The sequence below is a fragment of the Martes martes genome (genome assembly GCF_963455335.1).
Source record: "Martes martes genome assembly, chromosome: 2".
Lineage (NCBI taxonomy): Eukaryota > Metazoa > Chordata > Mammalia > Carnivora > Mustelidae > Martes > Martes martes.
The window spans coordinates 85,414,284-85,435,222 of NC_137889.1; the positions used below are offsets into that span (position 1 = coordinate 85,414,284).

At 37.4% G+C, this 20,939-nt stretch overlaps 1 protein-coding gene across 2 annotated transcripts in view; it reads right to left on the reverse strand.

Moving 5' to 3' along the window:
- The window catches only part of MND1 (meiotic nuclear divisions 1), a 68,715-nt gene that overhangs the window by 17,488 nt on the left and 30,288 nt on the right, over positions 1 to 20,939 (reverse strand). The window contains exons 5-6 of one of the 2 annotated variants that reach the window (XM_080797628.1): positions 3,422 to 3,496; positions 280 to 394 (exon numbers count right to left, since the gene is read on the reverse strand). In XM_080797628.1, coding sequence (XP_080653754.1) covers positions 280 to 394; positions 3,422 to 3,496 — 190 coding nt within the window. The remainder of the gene's footprint in view (positions 1 to 279; positions 395 to 3,421; positions 3,497 to 20,939) is intronic. The other variant, XM_080797629.1, reaches the window with a different exon arrangement.

Consider the following 20,939-nt stretch of genomic DNA (forward strand, 5'->3'; position numbering starts at 1 on the left):
TTCTCCCCTCAGGTGTGCGCTCTCAAAAAATAAATGAATAATATAAAATTAAATTAAATTAAATTTTTTAAAAAAGGGGAGTGCCTGGGTAGCTCAGTCATTTTGGCATTTGACTCTTGGTTTTGGCTTGGGTCATGATCTCAGGGTTGTGAGATCAAGCCCCCTGATTGGCTCCACACTGGGCATGGAGCCTGCTTGGGATTCTCCTTCTGCTCCTCCCCTCACTCTATAACTTAAAAAAAAAAATTTAAAAACCTTCTAGGTGTGATATAAACTTACGTATTTCTTCCACAACTTGTGGGTCACATTCCTTGTATTTTTCTACTTCTGCCTTTAGCTGTTCCCTTTGGTCTCGAAGTGAAGAAAGCTCTTTTGCTAGCATGGTTCGCTCTTCCTGCATTCAACATAGTTTTATGTAAATTAAGACAAGCAAAATGCCATATGTTGTAAGGTTATACACTTTATAAACATTTCATTTTATTTCTCATAACTAATGTGCACTAGGCTTTTGGACAGTATTATACAGACACATACCTATATTCACAGTATAAGAACAAACTCAACTCACATTTTTCTCTGATATCTCAAGCATCTTTCATATATTTTGACTGGTTGAATGGGAATTAAAATGTAGAATCGACCAGTCATAAATAGACGATTATCATATCACTGATTATCAAATGTTTGGAAAAGATACTGCCTCTTGGGTAGTTTCATAAGATTGTGTCAATATAAGTAATATTTTATGGCAACATCATCATTATGCAATTTTCCTTAAAAGTGGGACAGACAATTTTTCAACCTTTAAGGATGATTAGACTTTAAAAATATTTAAAGATATCAGAAATAAGAAATTATTGCTTGTGGCCTCCTATCACTTTCCTTTAAAGGTAAACCACAATAAAGCTTTTAAAACAACAGGATCCAATAAACACATTTGAAATTTCTAGCCATAGTTCTCACTAACAGGTGGAAGTCACCGTGCCACAGTTTTCAATTCATATGTGTGAACAGTTATGACACAGACTTATAGGATAAGCCTGAAGCAAAGCCAAGCAGAGTTCGAGCTGACTTGATGGGACTTATTTAAGGTTCCTTGCTAGCTTATATTTTGGTACTTGTATTTTTTGCCTTTTGACTTTAACTGTTCTCTTTTGTTCCAAAGTGAAGAAAGGCTCCTTTGCTAGCGTTTGTACAAGGGAATGCTGAGCATTGTACAGAGCAGCATGGGCTGAAGCAGCAGAGTCCAACAGAACTCTACAATGATAGAAATGTTCTAGATCTGTGTTCTCCAATGCAGGAAACATTAGCCACATGGACCTCCTGAGTACATGATATATGGCTACTGTTACTGAAAAACTGAATTTAATTGCATTTATTTCTAATTCAAATGTAAATAGCCACATATGAATACAGTGTATATTGTATTAACATAACTCAGAAGAGATTTAAAAATAATTACAATATAAGATGGCTATTTGCCATCCACACCCCAAATTATACATGCTCCACTATGAAAATTGAGAAAAGTAGCAAAATGGTGAAGAATCTGTGTGAAGGCAATAACTCTCCAGACACCCTGAACTGGGAGACCACCTCAGACTGTTACTAGCACTAAGATCTGTGCCACATTACTTTAATTTTTTGTGCCTTTAGTTACTTGAATTAAAAACGGAGATAGCAGGGCGCCTGGGTGGCTCAGTGGGTTAAAACCTCTGCCTTCGGCTCAGCTCATGATCCCAGCGTCCTGGGATCGAGCCCCGCATCGGGCTCTCTGCTCAGCAGGGAGCCTGCTTCCTCCTTTCTCTCTGCCTGCCTCCCTGCCTACTTGTGATCTCAGTCTGTCAAATAAATAAATAAAATCTTAAAAAAAAAATGGAGATAGTAATAGTGGGCACCTCCTTGCACCGTTGGCAGGATTCAATGAATATAAAACGTACTGGGATATACTTGCCTGGCTCACAGTAAGCAGATTATGTATGTTAGCTATTTCTCCTTCATTGTCAGCAGCATTATCGTGACCATGAATAATACCTAGTAAATGGGGGCGAGGTGTTTCTGAAAGATCCTGATTGGTGTGCTCAGGATGAACACGAGAGTTCATCTTTCTCAGGAGCCTTTCTAAACTGTTGTACTCCTCCAAGCACTGCACCATCCACAAGGATTTTTCCCAGGTGCAATGGAGCCAGGGGACTGGGTAACACTCAACAGACAACTTTTGGGCATGGATATTAGTTGAAGGTGCATCTATAATTTATTGCCAACGTTAAGGAAGAAAAAAAGGATCAAACAAAGAAAGGGTAATTGCTACAGTCCATTAAAGAAAGATGACAGCTTCAGGTTATGCCCAGAACTTACCTTTCCTTAAAAATTCTTCAAAAATTACCATTCTCTAATTCCTATCTGTGACTGCTGATCATTCACATAAAAGAAGGTATGTGAAATTATTTTGAAAAGCCACGATAAGCTTGTGGTGTATTCTTTTCTACATTGTGACTGTTTTTGAGTCTTTCACAATTAAGTGGTACAAATAGAGGCCTAGATAGAATGCTTAGTGGTGCATTTAGATCTTTAACATTTTTTCAGGTCATAAATCCATACTGGAGATTAATGAGCAAATTAGAATGTAAAGTGATTTTTAAAAATCCCTAACATAATACTTCAGAGAACATTATACTTTTTGAAATAAAATAATGTCAATATTCACTTAAATAATTTAGAAATGTTACAAAGCCCCAAAGATAATATATTGATAGTTTTCAATTTGTTCTACGCCAAAGACCTAAAAAGCATGACTCTTAAAATTTTACATAAACATTTATAAAGGGCTTACCTTGTGCCAGGTACTCTTCTGAGTGCTTTGCAAATATTTGCTAGTTTAATCCACACAGTAACCTAATGAGGTAGATTTTATCCCCTATTTTACAGCTGGGATAATTAAGAACAGAGAATTTAGGAGACTTTCAAACCCAGGCTGTCTAGCTCCAGGGTTTATGCTTCTATGCTATGCTGCCATACACAATATAGTACAATAATAAAAAATAAACCTAGATTACAATTAGTGAATCCTACCAGGTCCAATGTTCATGTCCTTTGCTGTACTCATCTCTCTTCTGGTAGGAATGGTACGCTCCTCACAAGAAGCTCTACATTCTTACTCTTCTTCTTCTTTTTTTTTTTTTTTAAGATTTTACTTACTTATTTGACAGAGAGAGAGAGATCACAAGTAGGCAGAGAGGCAGGCAGAGAGAGGGGGAAGCAGGCTCCCCGCTGAACAGAGAGCCCGATGTGGGACTTGATCCCAGGACCCCGAGATCATGACCTGAGCCGAAGGCAGAGGCTTAACCCACTGAGCCACCCAGGCGCCCATTACTCTTCTATTTAGAATTGACACTATTGAAGACTCTAAAGACAAACTTACTGTTTCACGTCGGCCAATTTTAGCTTTCTCAATGCTTTTCTGTAGATTTGTGTGCTTCTGGTTTCCCTCAGATACCTGGAAAATTAAAATAAAATGCCTTTCTAAAATAACCTTGCTTAACATGAAGTTTATGAGTCAAGAAGTCAAAATGAGATTTTGACTTTTTAGCCCAAGGCAGTGTAACAAAAGTCAAGACTACAATGGGAACTAACTTCTCTAATTTGAAGAAAACCAAGTACCATGAATCATTAGGGCAGAATGGAAAAAAAAAAGTTCAAAAACGTTTCCTCTCATCCCATCAGATTTATCTGTAATCTTTATTTATTTATCTGTAATCTTTATCAAGTCCCCTAATTCCATGCCAAGTAACTTGAGGTATATTATTTAGTTAGAAATTGAATTTGAAAACTCAAAAAAAATGTTTTATATGAATTTTTTCTTCAAATTTCATTTCACTTCTAAGTCTTTTGAAAACATCTTAGACTGTTTCTTATAGGCTTGTAGTATTATGGCCTGTTTCACTAACAAAGAGTTAAAAATAATGCATCACTTATTCTTAAATCAGGTACATTATGAGGAATTACATACTTGATACACTAAATTCTTAAAGAAGAAAAAAATCTATGAGCCTGTTGCTGATTTTAGGCATGTTTTACATACTTTAAAAGTGATCAGTTCAAGTACCGTACTAAGCCTAGAAAGTAGTAAATTGTATGTAGAAATGGATCAAATAAAACCCGCATAAAGAGACCATAAATATAGGATATTCATTAGCATGTGGCTGAGCCCACACCAAATATGACTGGTTAATTTCAGAACATCACTCCCCATGCTTCTCAATTTTATTAATCTCACCTGGGCCCATGACTAGATTAAATAACCACAGGATTTTCCCAGTATTAAATTCTCTACCACATCTTTTGCTAGTTGGAAATTTCAGACTCATATGATTGGGTAAGAGCCTCCTTAAAATATATTTTACTCCTTCCTCACTCTTGAGTTACAAACATTTGGAAAATAATAATTGGATGAATGACTTCTCTAAGTTGATTATAAGAAGCTGATCTTTTACAGTATGACCTAGTTATATGTATAGGGTAAATAATACTATGTGTCATAGATTAAAAAATCACAAACAATATCTTCAAAAAGTTAGCTTTACCCTGGCTTTAGGAAATCTTCCATTACTCAATATGCATAAAGGAAACGCTGTCAGCTTTCCTTTAATTGTTCTCTAGTCACTGATTCTAATCCATACCATGAACAAGATCCATCTGTGATGCCAAGAAGACAACACCAACAAACTAGTTATACCTCTTCAGAGGATAACTACCTTCCTAATAATTAACAAAAAAAAAATCTGCTATACATTTAGGAGTCAAAATAAAGCTTTAAAGTCCTAAATTTAACAAGGAGATCTGGTTCTTTAAAACAACAGTTCTCATTTATAAAATAACACCATGTTTAAAAAGTTAATAATCCGCCCTGCAGGATTCACCTGAAATAATTAATAAATTCATGTGACTTTTTTTTTAAGAGATGGAAGAATTTTTTTTTTTTAAGATTTTATTTATTTATTTGACAGAGATCACAAGTAGGCAGAGAGAGGCAGGCAGAGAGAGAGGGGGGCAAGCAGGTTCCCTGCTAAGCAGAGAGCCCATGTGAGGCTCGATCCCAGGACCCTGAGATCATGACCTTAGCCGAAAGCAAAGGCTTAACCCACTGAGCCACCCAGGCGCCACTTCATGTGACATTTAAATTCAGGAATAGAGAATCATCCAGTGAAAAAAATAAATTAACCTATTAGCATAACATATTTCCATTAAAAGTGTTCTTAAAATATCCTGATAGGTAGATGTTATCCTAGTAGTTAATAATTACAAAAATAAGCCAATAATTAATGGATGTATATCTTAGTTATATTAATGAAGTGTCTTCCAGGTACTGTATGTTTGCTTATAATTATTTATAACTCAAAAACATTTGAAAGAGAGCTAATTCAGTAATTCCTTAATCTGAAAATATTACCTGCTTTAAATGTGATCTCACGGTTTGTCATTTTAAGTATGTCAGTAATGGAGGAAAGATCAACTTAAATGATGTGATCAAATGAGAAGCTTCTGCTAACCCTCCTAAGTACTGAGCAACTCGGTTCAGCTCCATAGTGAAGGATTCTTGGTGTTCTGTTCTTAAAATCTCAGCTACCAGAAACAGTGAAACCAACTCTTGCAAGGTAGCCCTGGCTAACAGCTTTTCATCTACGCATCTCTTAGAAGCAATACCGCTAGAGTTCTTCCTTTTTTTTTTTTTAAATTTTACTTATTTATTTGAGAGGTAGAGAGCGACAATGAAAGAGAGAGAGCATGAGAAGAGAGAGGTCAGCGGGAGAAGCAGACTTCCTGCTGAGCAGGGAGCCCGATGTGGGACTCGAATCCAGGACTCCAGGATCATGACCTGAGCCGAAGGCAGTTGCTTAACCAACTGAGCCACCCAGGCGCCCCACCACTAGAGTTCTTAACAGGTACCTGGAATTCAACCAAACCCAGGCTTTCAAGGGATAAGCAATGAGATTTGTAGCCACTGTGCAGATATTATCAAAACCAGTCCTCAAACTTCAGCATATATCAGAATCACCTGAAGGGCTTGTTAAAACAGATTCCTGGGCTACACCTCCCAGTTTCTGAACAGTATTCTGGAGTAGAACCTAGTAATCCGCATTCTAATGTGCTCACAGATGATGGGTGATGCTGATGCTTTGCATTCGTGGGCACCACGATTTTGAGAACTACTGACCTTAACAAAAACCTGTTTTGTTACAATAACAAACCCAACTACAAATACACAAGATATTAATATATGGGAGAATATTTTCTAGTTCAGCAAAAATGAATTACTGCTAAGTACTGTAGCCTGAACTAGAAACAAACAAAATATCTTAGTAATTCTCCCACTAAAAGAAATACAAAAGTCTGCATTTACAAATAGAGAAAAACAAGTGATACTTGTTTTGTCCAGAAAGGTATTCACCATAAAATTCCTTTGAAGAACTCTCGATATACATTTTCATGAATAAAACAAGTGCCAACTATATACTGTACCAAACCCATTTCCAACCTTCACTAAAAAATTTGGTAAAACCCAGTGATTCAGAACAAACAACAATAGCAACAACAAAAATGACTTATAATTAGTAAGAAGAGGATTTCATCTTTAGATATGAGGATCTGATACAATGCCTCTCTTTAATGAATTCCAAACCACCTATACAGACACTCAGGGTTAAGAAACATAATGCCAATGTTTTCTAAAGGGCTAATTCACTGCCTGGAGGAACTGCCTGTTCATAAGAACAGAAAGACTGATTCAAGCTGTCTGCACTGGAATTCTCATTTGCTCCTTTTAAGAAATAAAAAAATTTCAAAGCATTGCAGAGGAATATAGAAGTTCTCATAGGTGGGAAAGAATGTCAGGCAACAGGGAATGTGGAAAAGAGGTAAGAGCAAGAGAAACCAGATGAGTCTACTGCTTTATCAAAATTCACATACAGTTATGTAGGGAAAAATAAGTTCTATGTCTTGTTCCTCCTTAAAAAAAAAAAGCAGTATCATTTATTTTGGTATTTTATATATTTAAAAAATCTTGTTAGAGTATCTACAACTTTAAAATTCACTTTTTAAGGTGATATTTCATTTAGGCATCAGTCATAAGGAAACTATGAACAGTAAAGACATTTATATATAATGAAAATTGCCTTTATATATATAAATATATGTATAGCCTTTATATATATAAAAATTGCCTCTCTATATATGTAAATTGCCTTTATATATATAAAGTTGCAATTGCCACAATAGAGAAATCTTAAATCAATATTTCATGTATGAATGTGTCACGATTATGTAGTTAAAGGAAATGTTTTGGAAGAATTTTTAATGACACTGTGAAATACAGAATAGAGTTTTTAAAAAGGTGGAAACAAAACCATCAATACATTTCAGAGTCTATGACAAAAAAAACTGCAATAAAATGCACAAAATTTTAAAAATGATTACCTCTGTATTGTGGAACATACTTCCAAACTTTCTATATAATAAGCAAACATCATTATTATTTAAAAAATTTTCCCATTATAAGCAATTTTTGAATATTCTCAAGAAATGAGTAATTTTTATTTTTTTATTTTTTAAAGATTTTATTTATTTATTTGACAGGCAGATCGCAAGTAGGCAGAGAGGCAGGCAATGAGAGAGAGAGAGAGAGAGAGAGAGAGAAGGAGGCAGGCTCCCTGCTGAGCAGAGAGCCCGACTCGGGGCTCGATCCCAGGACCCCGGGATCATGACCTGAGCCGGAGGCAGAGGCTTTAACCCACTGAGCCACCCAGGTGCTCCAGTAATTTTTATTTTAAAAGACTCAAACAGTGCAGAAGAATTTTTTTTTTTAAAGATTTTATTTATTTATTTGACAGATAGAGATCGCAAGTAGGCAGAGAGGCAGGCAGAGAGAGAGGGGGAAGCAGGCTCCCTGCTGAGCAGAGAGCCCGATGTGGGGCTCGATCCCAGGACTCTGGGATCATGACCTGAGCCGAAGGCAGAGGCTTTAACCCACTGAGCCACCCAGGTGCCCCGCAGAAGAATTTAAACAAAGTGTCTTTTTACTCTCACTTCTGCACCATTCCCAGAATCCCCTCTCTACAGATGACTCCTGTAAAGTCTAGAGGGCATCCTTCTTTTCCCATTCCTTTGCTTTATTTTCAGATACAGGTCAATATAAAGAGTATCTCAAACACATACAGGTTTATCTTTCGTTATGTTCTGTAACTTGCTATTTTTATCGAAACTTCCATGTCAACATACATACATAGGTCTACTTAATTTTTTAAAAATTTTATTTATTTATTTGAGAGAGAGAGTGAGAGCATGCACAAGCAGGGGGTGGAGGGTGGGTGGGACAGAGGGACAAGCAGAACCCCCACTGAGCACAGAGCCCAATGAGGGGCTCCATCCCAGGACCCCAAGATCATGACCCCTTCCAAAGTCAGATGCTTAACCAACTGAGCTGCCCAGGCACCCCTGGTTTTTTTTTTTTTTTTTTTTTTTTAAGGTTTATTTTAGAGACAGCGTGTGCACACAAGTGGCGGGGGCGGGGGTCGGCAGAGGGAGAAAGAGAGACTCTCAAACCAAGTACCCGCTGAATGTAGATCCTGACTCAGGGCCCAATCCTTCCACCCTAAGATCATGACCTGAGCTGAAATCCAGAGTCAAATGCTTAACTGACTGAGCCACCCTGGTGCCCCTAATTTTTTTTTAAATAGGTTTTATCAGAGTACTTCTAGGTGCTGGATGGAAGGCATAGAGTTTTCCAAGTAACCCCTGCCCCCACAGACACAAGTACCAGATTCATTTTCATTTTCAAATGAAACCCCCCATTTTCAACCCCCTCCCCCAGAGTGATTCACTGAACCTACATTGACACATCATTATCACCCAAAATCCATGTACATTAAGGTTCACTTTTTGTGTTGTACATGCTATGGTTGTGACAGATGCATAATGATACGTATTCATCAGTATGGTTCACACAGAGTATTTTCACTGCCCTTAACATCTTCTGTGCTCTGCCTATTTATCCCTGACTCCTGCCAACCTCTGGCAACCAATGATCCTTTTCACGTCTATATAGTTTTGTCTTTCCAGAATGCCATATAGTTGGATTCACACATTATGTAATCTTTTTAGACAGGCTTCTTTCATTCAGTATGAATTTAATTTAGTATGAATGCATAAATATGCACTTATGCTCCTCCATGTCTTTTCATGTCTTGATACCTTTCTTTAAATCACTGAATAATAGTCCATTGTCTGAATGTACCATAGCTTATTTATGCATTTACCTACTGAATGACACCGTGGTCACTTTTGAATTTAGGCAATTATGAATAAAGCTACTATAAACATTGACATGCACGTGAGTTTTCTACTCATTTGGGTTAATCTCAAGGAGTGCAACTGTTGGATCATAAGAGTCTGTTCAGTTTTATAAACAGCTGCCAAATTCTCCTCCAAAGTGGCTGTACCACTTTGCATTCCCAAGAGCCGTGAATGAGAATTCCTACTGCTCCACATCCTCACTAGTAGTTGGTGGTAGGTTCTTTCTTTTTCTAGTGTCTACATACTATTACTTTATTATTCTCTTGTCAATAACTATTTTATTAATGTCTCATTTTTCATTATGGCAAGGCTCCAACACTCCCACCATTTGACATAGATCTCTGTGCACACGTGCAAGTCTTTCTGTGAGGTATAGTATAAGCAAAATTGCTGGCTCAAGACACAAACATGTAACTTTCTGTTAGCACTTTTTATTGTGGAAAATTCACATTAAACTTAAACATCTTAACCATTTTAAGTGTATAATTCAGCAGTAGAAGTACATTTACAATGTTGAGCAATCATCACCATTACCCATGTTCAGAATTTTTCATCACCCCAAACAGAAACTTTATACCCAGTAAAGAATAACTCTCCATTCTCTTTTCCATGCAGCCCTTTGTAACCTCATTTTACCTTCTGCCTCTGTAAATTTGCCCTTTCTAAGTACATCATTTAAGTGGATCACGTAATTTTTGTCCTTTTGTGTCTGACTTATTTCACTTAGCAAAATGTATTCAAGTTTTATCCATGCTGTAACACATGTCAGAATCCCATTCCTTTTTAAGGCTGAATAATATTTCATTTTATGTATATTTCACATTTTGTTTATCCATTCATCTGTTGATGGACATTTGGATTATTTCCACCTTTTAGCTATTAAGAATAATGCTGCTATGGACACTGGCATACAAGTATCTGAGTCCCTTCCTTGCTTTCAGTTCTTTGGGGCATGTGCTTCAGAGCGGTATTGCTGGATTATATGGTAACTCCAAGCTTTAATTTTTGAGAAAATATTAGACTGTTTTCCGCAATAGCTTCATCATTTTACATTCCCACCAGCAGTGCACAAGGCTTCAGTTTCTTCAACATTTGTTATCTACAATTTTTTCTTACATAACATATGTGAAGTAAATGTTTCACTTTGAATTTGGTCATTTTGCCCTTCAGTGGTAGTATATAACAAGCTTACTCCCTGCAGTTTTCCCCAAAGTGGTTACTGGTAGTTTAAAAGATTGATAATCTGATGCCTGAAAATGACATTCCATTATTGTTTTAATAGCATGTCTCTGATTATCAAGATTTAGCATCTTTTCATCTATCTACTAATCATATGTATTTTTTCAATGACTTAATACCCTTTGATCATTATTTTATTACATTGTTTACCCTTTTTTTGGGGAAAGATTTTATTTATTTATTTGATAGAGGGTGAGAGAGAGAGAGCATAAGCAAGGGGAGTGGGAGAGGGAGAAGCAGGCTCCCTGCTGGGCCAGGAGACAGATACGGGGCTCAAACCCAGGACCCCGGGATCATGACCTGAGCCAAAGGCAGATGCTTAACTGATGGAGCCACCCAGGCACCCCAATTTATCCTTTGCTTAAATATTTTTAGAAACTGTGTGATAGATGGTAATCACTTGGTTATATATGTTTGACTTTTAATGTCTTTCAATGTATAAGTTTTAATTTTTTTTGGCAAATCATCTATCTTTTGGCTTCCAGATACTGTGTCTTGCACAGAAAAGCCTCTCAATCTAATACTGTACAAATAGTTTCCTTCTATTATTTGTATTCTTTTGATCTTTCACTTTGTAAAAGGCCTCTCGTTTATTTTGGAAATGATGTGAGTCAGGGCTCTAAATTCTATTCATTTCAATGGATATCCAACTGTCCCTATAACTCATTTACTAGTCTGTCCTTTCTCTACTGAATTGATAAAGATGTATAGAATCTTTGTCATAAAGTAAACAAGCATGCATAAGCCTGTTTACGGTTTCTCTTTACTACTCTACTTATGTTTGTCTATTCTAACACAAGTAGCAAGTTTTAATTACTATGGCAATATATTTGTTTTGATATCTAGTAGGGAGAATCCCACCTCATTGTTTTTTGTATTTTTTAAGATTATTTATTTACTTGTCAGAGAAAGAGAGAGAGAGCACAAGTAGAGGGAAGGGCAGAGGCAGAGGGAGAAGCAGACTTCCTGCTAAGCCAAGAGCCCGACGGGCTCTATCCCAGGACCATAGGATCATGACCTGAGCCGAAGGCAGACACTTAACTGACTGAGCCACCCAGGCATCCCTCACCTCACTGTTCTTTAATACTTTCTTGTTCCTTCCTACAATTTCTCTACCACATGAACTTGAGTATCATCCATAATAATCTAATGGGATTTTGATTACCACATTAGCTATATGGACATAAATTGACATTTTTATAGTTTTCTCATTTGGGAATTTATTGCTCCATTTTTCAAAGAGCTCTTTCACGTCCTTCAGTAGAGTTTTGTAGTTTTCTTCATGTATGTCTTGACCATTCCTTTTTAGATTTTAATATTGTTTTGGGTGCTACTGAGGGAAGCCAATCACCCCTTGCCTAAGTCTATCACTGTATGGAATGTTCTTTGTCACAGTAGTTGATCTCAAGTGTTACTGAATCTGAGTAAAGTCAGTCTTTTTTTAATGGTTATGGGAAAAAACTCTCTCCTGCCATCTGGATTGTAAACTCCAAGGCTACAAGGAAGCAAACAGCCCAGATCACTATTGGCAGCCATTTCACAACAGTCTAGAAAGCCAACTTTAGGACGTATCACACAAAAGGCAAAGCTAATATAAATGCAGAGAAACAGAGTCACAATCTTGATTAAACGATGCCTAAAGTATGTTCTACTTTTGAAAAAATTTAATTTAAATGAGTCATTAAGTGAATTCCACCTTTATCATTTATGCCAAGTAAATTTAAGTGTTCTGCCATTACCACGGTAAACATCTTAACTATTACAACAGATAAAGCTTTAATAATAGTCTATTTCATTTACTGCTGGCTAGCAATGAATGCTGTGAATTATTTTGGAAGATATCAGATTTAAAACATTCTTATTCCTCTATATTGGGTTATAGAAGTAAGTCTCAAAGAATAAGAGTGGGTGGAATGAAGTAACATATGCCAGGAAGGTTCTTCATTCAATAAGCTTTTATAAAGTGCCCACTACATACAGTTTTAATAATATTAGCTTGAATCTTTTCACTAAATTAATATAGTAACGAATAACTCAAGGCATGTAGTGAGCACTGACTGTTGAGTATTTTTGAATTGTTTTTCCTTATGCAATAAGATAGTTGTTCATTAAAAAAAAACAACACTTTGTGAAGCTAGCAAATCAGTACTCCACTTAACAGGGAGATCACATTTCCAGCAATCCAACCTGTGCAGCACACTAAAGAACCTGGAAATGAGAAAAGTATACCAGAAATCTTAAATAACGGACTTAGGAACTAACAGTGAGGATCCCATTAAGAAAGCAACACAGGGGCGCCTGGGTGGTTCAGTGGGTTAAAGCCTCTGCCTTTGGCTCAGGTCATGATCCCAGAGTCCTGGGATCAAGCCCTGCATCGGGTTCTCTGCTCAGCAGGGAGCCTGCTTCCTCCTCTTTCTCTGCCTGCCTCTCTGCCTACTCGTGATCTCTGTCTGTCAAATAAATAAATAAAATCTTAATTAAAAAAAAAAAGAAAGCAACACAAAGGGAAAATGAAGCCACTTGGTAAGCGCATACTTAAGAACCCAAAGAACTCAAGCTCTCACACATAATATACCTGCTGAAGATGAGATTACGATAATCAAAATTACAATGTGAAGAAATGAACTATGAGTCAGAGCAGTGCACAACAAACAGGAAATAAGCATTCTTTCAATTAGGAGTGTTAGGAGTATGTATGTTCAATAAGACTAAGTAATAAGAGGAGAAATGGAAAACTAAAGAAATTACAAGAAGGAAAAAGCAAGAAGATTTGGAAATGAACTACTTGAAGCTGAACTATCTGAAAATGGACGACTTTTTATTTCTAGGAAGTGATAAAAAATTAAAAAGTAGTTAAAAGATATGGAAGATAAAAACAAGTCCAAGAGAAGCCTTATATAGTGTAGTGAAAACAGACTTAGAAGTTGTAACTATAGTCAGAATCCAATTAAAAGTCCCTCAGATATTATGAAAGCCAAAAACATGAAAAATCCAACTGACGAAGTGAAGCAAGTTAGATACAAAATTACAGAGGATTAGACTCTTCAGATATGAGAACTGGGTTCTAATATGATAAACTCAGAAATAAGCAGTATGCAGCAGAGGTTACTGTCTACCAACATCCTCTCTTCCTTGTAAGAGGACCCCAGTGAATAGTGAAAATAAATGCAAATTAGTACGTCTGTCAGTGGGGTGAGCAAGAATATCTCCTAGATAGGAAACCTCTATAAAGAAACTCATCTGCTTGAGAAGGAAACCCAAAATCCACTTGGAAGGGCAAGCCTAAAATTATTTGGAATGACATACTTGTTCCTTCAATAGATGAATTTCTTTCTTTCTTTCTTTTTTTTTGATCAAGAGAGACTTAGAATTAGGTATAGAGATTTGGGGGTACCTGGGTGGCTCAGTCGTTAAGTGTTCACCTTCGGCTTGAGTCATGATCCCAGGGTCCTGTGTTCGAGCCCCACATCAGGCTCTCTGCTTGGTGGGAATCCTGCTTCTCCCTCTCCCACTCCCCCTGCTTGTGTTCCCTTTCTCACTGTCTCTCTCTCTCTCTCTCTCTGTCAAATGAATAAATCTTTAAAAAAATAATAAAGATGAGATTTGTATTAATATTTTTGTATTAAAAAAACCTCTATGCATATTTTGCACTGTACTTATGGGGTAAAGTCATAAAAGCAACTTAATTCTGCCCCCAAATGCCTTTTTAAAAACAGCTCAATGTGGGAAGTACTTCTCTGCCACTGGATGAGGAGGTGGGAGTCCATGACTTCCCTGATGACTATTAGTATCTACAGTGATTTTAAGTTGTGAAGCAAAGCCTTGAATCGGAAATTACACTAACAAAATAATACTTTCAATCTTGATTTAAAGGTAAGATTTCCCTTCTCAGCCACAGCTGGCTGCCAGTGGGTCTTTTGCTAGAAGAAGGACAATGTCCTCCTCTCTTTCCTGCACTAGAGTTTCTGTTCTCCCTCCAGTCCACTGCCTTGAGAAGGGGAAGGAAAATAGGTAAAGGGATAGAAATAGCATAGACTAGGTACTGTTGCTAAGATGTCTCAGTGCTCTCTGGGCTTGAGCCTGGGTGGCTCAGTCATTAAGTGTCCAACTTAAGCTAAACTCTTGCAAAGCTACACTCCTGGGGGTGCTTTGTAGGCTTCCCTTTTGTGTCCTCCTAATCATAATCCCCACAATGCAGAAGGTACATTCCTCTGAGGGCTACACAACAGTCCACTGGCTCACCGTCTCCCTTCTCCAGCTTGCCCCTCACTCCCTTCCAGTCTGCTTTTTCAGAAGTTCGTTCCACACAGACTTTATGCTAGGTTCTAGTGCTCTCTGGGTGGAATTGAACATAGCTCCAGTGCCTCTTGCTCTCTCACTTTTGACTATGGCTCACATGTTGCCCATGGAGACACTTATACCCAATACACTCCAGGATTGCTGACCAATTCCATACTTTCATGTATTAATTGACAGAATCAAACAATACATAGATGATAAAATCAGCAAAATTATTTTTACATAAGGAATTGGCTATTTTTGTACAGTCTTTCAAGAGCACTGGGAAACAATATGCCCAAATTTTACTCTCACCATTTCCGAATACTTACAAGAAGATTGACCACTATTAAATTTGTTAATAAAAATATTGCTGAAATGTTATTTAGAATGTTTTTGATCCAATAATTTACTAGTTTCTTTAAGTAATTTAGTTTCATTAGAAGCTACCAATCTAAAATACAACAAATTACTTGCTAAGAAGCATCAGTTAAAGAGTTTAAGCTCAAAGTACTATTTAATTTAAATACAGACTTTAAATGTAAAACTTCAAATTTCTATTAAGTCAGGTTAAAGATTTACTTTTTTTTTTAAACGATTTTATTTATTTATTTGACAGAGAGAGAGACAGTGAGAGAGGGAACACAAGCAGGGGGAGTGGGAGAGGGAGAAGCAGGATTCCTACCAAGCAGACAGCCTGATGCGGGGCTCTATCCCAGGACCCTGGGTTCATGACCTGGGCCAAAGGCAGATGCTTAACAGACTGAGCCACCCAGGTGCCCCAGTCATGTTATAATAAACTCCACATTAAATTTATAAAGCCAAAGAACAAGTCATAAAGAGACAACAGTGTTGAGAAAGTGATTAGAGGACCTGCTCATAAAAGGCTTTCAACTTTTTAAGAAAATAAAGTCCATTCTTCTTTTTCTACTTCTGCCTCTTATGGTAGAAAGATTCACAAGAACTTGGATTTCAAGGGATTAAAAAGGTAACCTAAAACCTTCTCTTCCATAGCCAAAATAGCCTTAGCAGAGTAAAGGGAGCAACCCAACACATTTGGATGGTAAACTAAAGAGTCAAGAACAGTCACCAAACTAAGATTTACAGCAAGTTTAAGTGTTAGAAATTATTGAAAGGTGAGATAGATAAGTTTTAAAAAATATAATAATTAGGGGAGCCTGGGTAGCTCAGTTGGTTGAGTGTCGAATTCTTGGTTTCAGCTGAGATCATGATTTCAGGGTCCTTGGATCGAGCCCCATGTCAGGTTCTGTGCTCAGTGTGGAGTCTGCTTGAGATTCTCTCCCACTGACCACCTCCATCCCCTGCTTTTGCACTCGCTCACTCTCTTTCTAATAAATAAATAAAATCTTTTAAAAAAAGGTAATAATTAACAAAATTTAAAATTGAGGTTGTTTGCATATAATCTAAACCAACACTTACAATAAATACAAATACTAGGGAGCGTGAACAAAGCCCTATATTTGAATCTGATGAAATATAGGCCTGGAAGTTTGAACCACACCCTTTAGTCAAGTAAGAAACATACTTAAACAAAAAACACCCAACTAACAGGGCCATTCTGGTGAAACTTCTAAATAGATAAAGCAGCCACAGACATTATAAATATTGAAACACTAAAATGTATAAAATACTGATGTTTTTATGGGTAAAGCAAGCCAAACTAATTGAAATTTTAGGGCTATCCCAAGAAATTAATACATATATATTCTTCTATCTTGACACTGCCACCACCTGGTGGCATGATATCAAAATTGTAGGCTCAGTTTTTTTGTGGAGTCAATCTCTTCCAGGTTGGCTGATTTGGGGAGAAGAGAGTTATGAATGAAGAATGGAGGTCACAAACCTGTAACTCACATGAAGCACAGAAGAGTACAGAGAATTCTATAGCTCTAGAGTCAGGCTTTTCAAACATCCAGCAACTAGCTCCAATAACAAAGGAAAATAATTCCTGAAGAAAAGTTTAAAAAGCCTAGTCCAAAGCTACCTACTATAAAAGAAAATATAAATAAATATATAAGAGAAATCATGAGTCTTTTTTTTAATATTTTATTTATTTTTATTTGACAGTTAGAGATCACAAGTAGGCAGAGAGAGAGAGAGGAGGAAGCAGGCTTCCTGCCGAGCAGAGAGCCCGATGTGGGGCTCGATCCCAGGACCTTGGGATCATGACCTGAGCTGAAGGCAGAGGCTCTAACCCACCGAGCCACCCAGGCGCCCTGAGAAATCATGAGTCTTATCAAAAATCTCTGAATTCTGCGGAAAAAGTCATGCAAGTTTCACAGCTATAATATTACCCATTGTAATTATTAGTTTAAATTCTTTACCAACAAAAATACTTAGTTTATATACTCCATCCACTCCGAATTTTTTAGTCACTCAATCTCATCAAACATATATTTATTCTTGATTATCTGAGACGAGGAGAATAAGAACATTCAATGTAAAAGACATGACTTCTAAGTGCATATAGATATAATTTTGCAGACCCTGTTAGTTGCCTCTTTTTTTTTTTTTTAAAGATTTTATTTATTTATTTGATACAGAGAGACAGTGAGAGAGGGAACACAAGCTGCAGGAGTGTGAGAGGGACAAGCAGGCTTCCCTCTGAGCAGGGAGCCCATTGTGGGACTGGATCCCAGGACCCTGGGATCGTGACCTGAGCCAAAGGCAGATGCTTAACTGAGCCGCCCAGGTGCCCCTGTTAGTTGCTTTTCTACAGCCTTTCTCTGTAAATAGAACTCCAGCTTTGTTCAGATTGGGGTACTAGTATGCTCAGAGAGAAATGCATCCTCTCCCAGTCCCAGAGGATGAATTATGATGGCTTACCCTTCCAGCGTGAGCATGTGACTCAAAGCTGACCAAGGAACATAAAGAAAAGCCTAGTTGGGAAAGGGGGCATTCTGGGATTTTTTTCCCGGAAAAAAAAGAGATGTACAAGAAGCAAATACATCTTTCTTCCTTCCAGCTTTGAACCCTGTCACAGAAGACATAGTAGCTGTAGTAGCTACCCGGATCCAAAAAGGGAAAGCCAAAAAATGGCAGAGAAGCCAGTCATCAATCCGCGGTTAGATTAACCAATCCTGACAGCCCACCTCCAAACTTCTTATATAAGAACCCCTACTATTTAACCCAATTTGGATCTACTTTTCTGTTATTTGTGGCTGAAAATATCCTGATTCATGTTTATAAAAACATCCATAATGTTGGGCAGCATTTCCCAATGGAACATTAATCCCTCATGACAATGGGTCAATTAAGGGGCGCCTGGGTGGCTCAGTCAGTTAAGCATGACTTTGGCTCAGATCATGATCTGAGGGTCCTGGAACTGAGCCCCATGTCAGGCTCCCTGCTTTGTGGGGAGTCGGCTTGTCCCTCTTCCTCGGCCTCTCCCCCTGCTCATGCTCTCTCTCTCAAATAACTAAACAATCTTTAAAAAAAAAATGGGTCAAGTAAGATTCACAATGCATATGCCAGCATATTATAGGATCTGAGAACTCAAATAAACTAGTTTATCTTTATTAATCCAGGATCCCCCAATACTTTTCATTATAGAACTTTCCTTTTAACTAACACCTATTATATATCCTTTCCACAGAATTACTTTGGGTAATGATGAGCTAGTGTCCCGCAAATCATAACTCAGGTAAAGTGGTAAAAAGAAAGTGTGGAGTTTAAAATTCATGCTTAATCATTCATATACATGATATTTCTGAGGCTAAATCTTCCCCATGATGAGATTACTATAATCATGACTACGTAGTGGAAATCATCTTTACTGCTATATGTTGTAGACTGAAAGACAAAGAAAACCTATAAGCCAAGAAGGAAGGCTCCTAGACCAAGAACACAGTATTAGGGACTGAAACTAAACAGAGCTGTATTGATTTACGTTTTCACTCAACATTTATTATGTCTCTTCCTGTCTCAATAATTGCATTCCATGCTAGGGAGAAAGCATGATTAAGATATCTCTGCCCTCAAAGAACGTCTGCTGTGGAAATAAGGCACATAAAGACTTCACTCTATAAAAGGAATATATATATAAGATGGTCAAAGCACAAAGAAGTTCTAAACTATTGAGGAGGAAGGGATAAAACTCAGAAAAGATTCTTAAGGTGGGTCCTAATGGATATATGTCTCTGGTTACTGCGCAGGTTGGAGTCTGTTAGTTGCACTAGTCAAAAAAAGCCAGCCAGGCACAGCATGTAAAAACACAAAGATATAAAATGAGTAGCACTTAGGAAGCTATAAACAATTCGGTATGACTGGTCTGTAGGGCTAGCAAAGGGGTAACAGCAGGCTATTAGGCTGGCTAGTGGCGGGAGCTAGATTACAGAGAGCTTTAAGCCAGTCTGAGGAATCTGGACTTTATTATTCAAGAGTGAGAAGATATCTAAAGGACGTTAAAGATAACAACTATAGCAGATAGGAGAAAGTGAAGACTGGAGACAGGGAGACTGGTGAAGAAAATAATTAAAAATTCTGGGCCAGAGATAATGAGAATCTAAGCCCAAACAGTGGCAATGGGGCTGGAGACATTTGAGAGATACCACTGTGCAGAATCAACTGAGGTTTTAGCATGAGCTGGATAACTACCAGGTTTGGGCAACTAAGAGGACAGTAGTTCCAGGGTCTAGGAGATACAGAAGCAGGTTTGGGTAATGAACTGAGCTGTGAACGTATGGCTGCGATTTGCCTGTCAGCCATTCAAGGAGAGAGGTCTAGTCGGTATCTGAACACACAAGTGTGGAGCTCAGAGCAGAGGTATAGGCAGGAGATAAAAACTGGGAAATAAGAGGTATGCGGGTGGCAATGGGAGTCACAGGAGTAGGTAAGATTTCCCAAGAATGCTCAGAGCAAGAAGGGAGAGGGACTGAGGAGAGAATGCTGTGGGCCAGCATAGGGATCCCTAGTTTGTCAAGAAGTTGCTTGAATTTGAGTTATTTTTCCCTATTTCAAAAATCTTCACAGAAAACCTGTATCCTAAGACAGAAGCCACCTAGGCTAAAGTCCCATGAATGGTAGTCTTAATTGATAGTTCTTCAAAAATGAGACTCGGGTAAAAAGAATATGCAAACTCTTCCTTACAATTAGGGAGACTGAAGTACTATTTTAAAGCTTAGATTTATAACAGCTAAATATGTTAGCTCTAGTTATTTCACATCAATTTCTAGAGCTCTTACTGGTGTCACTTAGATCTCTGGTTGAAAAAATGAAAAAAAAAATGGAATAGGAATGAAATAATAGTCATGAATCTAAAACAGAGCTTGATAATAATTTGGAAAACACCAGACTAAGATTATTACAGGAATGAAAACAGGGCAAGTACAAGAAACACTAAACTAACTAAAGGTAACTGACGATAATTGGTAATGGATTACATAAAATGTAAATAGAACCAAAATTAATCTTCCAATGTGAAGGCACCAGAATTATGGAAGTGACAGACGCCAGGATGATCTCCATTTTCCTGCCTTTTAAAAATTGAAGTTAAAAATTGAAGTCTGGAAAGAATATGAAGTTTCTTTTAGAGCTATAGATTTTTAAAAAAATGCTCAGTTAAAAATTGAAGTCTGGAAAGAATATGAAGTTTCTTTTAGAGCTACAGATTTTACTCAGATATTGGTTATACAGATTAAAACTGTAGTCTAAGGGAATAAGTGTGGAGGAGAAAACGTTCTTTAGAATCAATCTTGAAGGACATGAGAGCAAAGAGAAGAAAACAGCAATAAATGATAATAGAGTAGTACCCCCCGCTTATCTGCAGGGGATACGGTCCTAGACCCCTAGTGGCTGCCTGAAACTTCAGGTGGTACTGAACCCTACATATACTGTTTTTCCCTATACATAGATACCTGTGATAAAGCTTAATTAATACATTAGGCACAAGAAGAGATTAACAACAACAGCAATAATAAAACAATTACAATATGTTATAATAAAAGTTACGTGAATGTGATCGCTACCCCTCTCAAAATGTCTTATGGCACCAATACTCACTCTTCTTTTTGTGATGACGTGAGATGAGAAAACATCTGAGTGATGAGATGAAG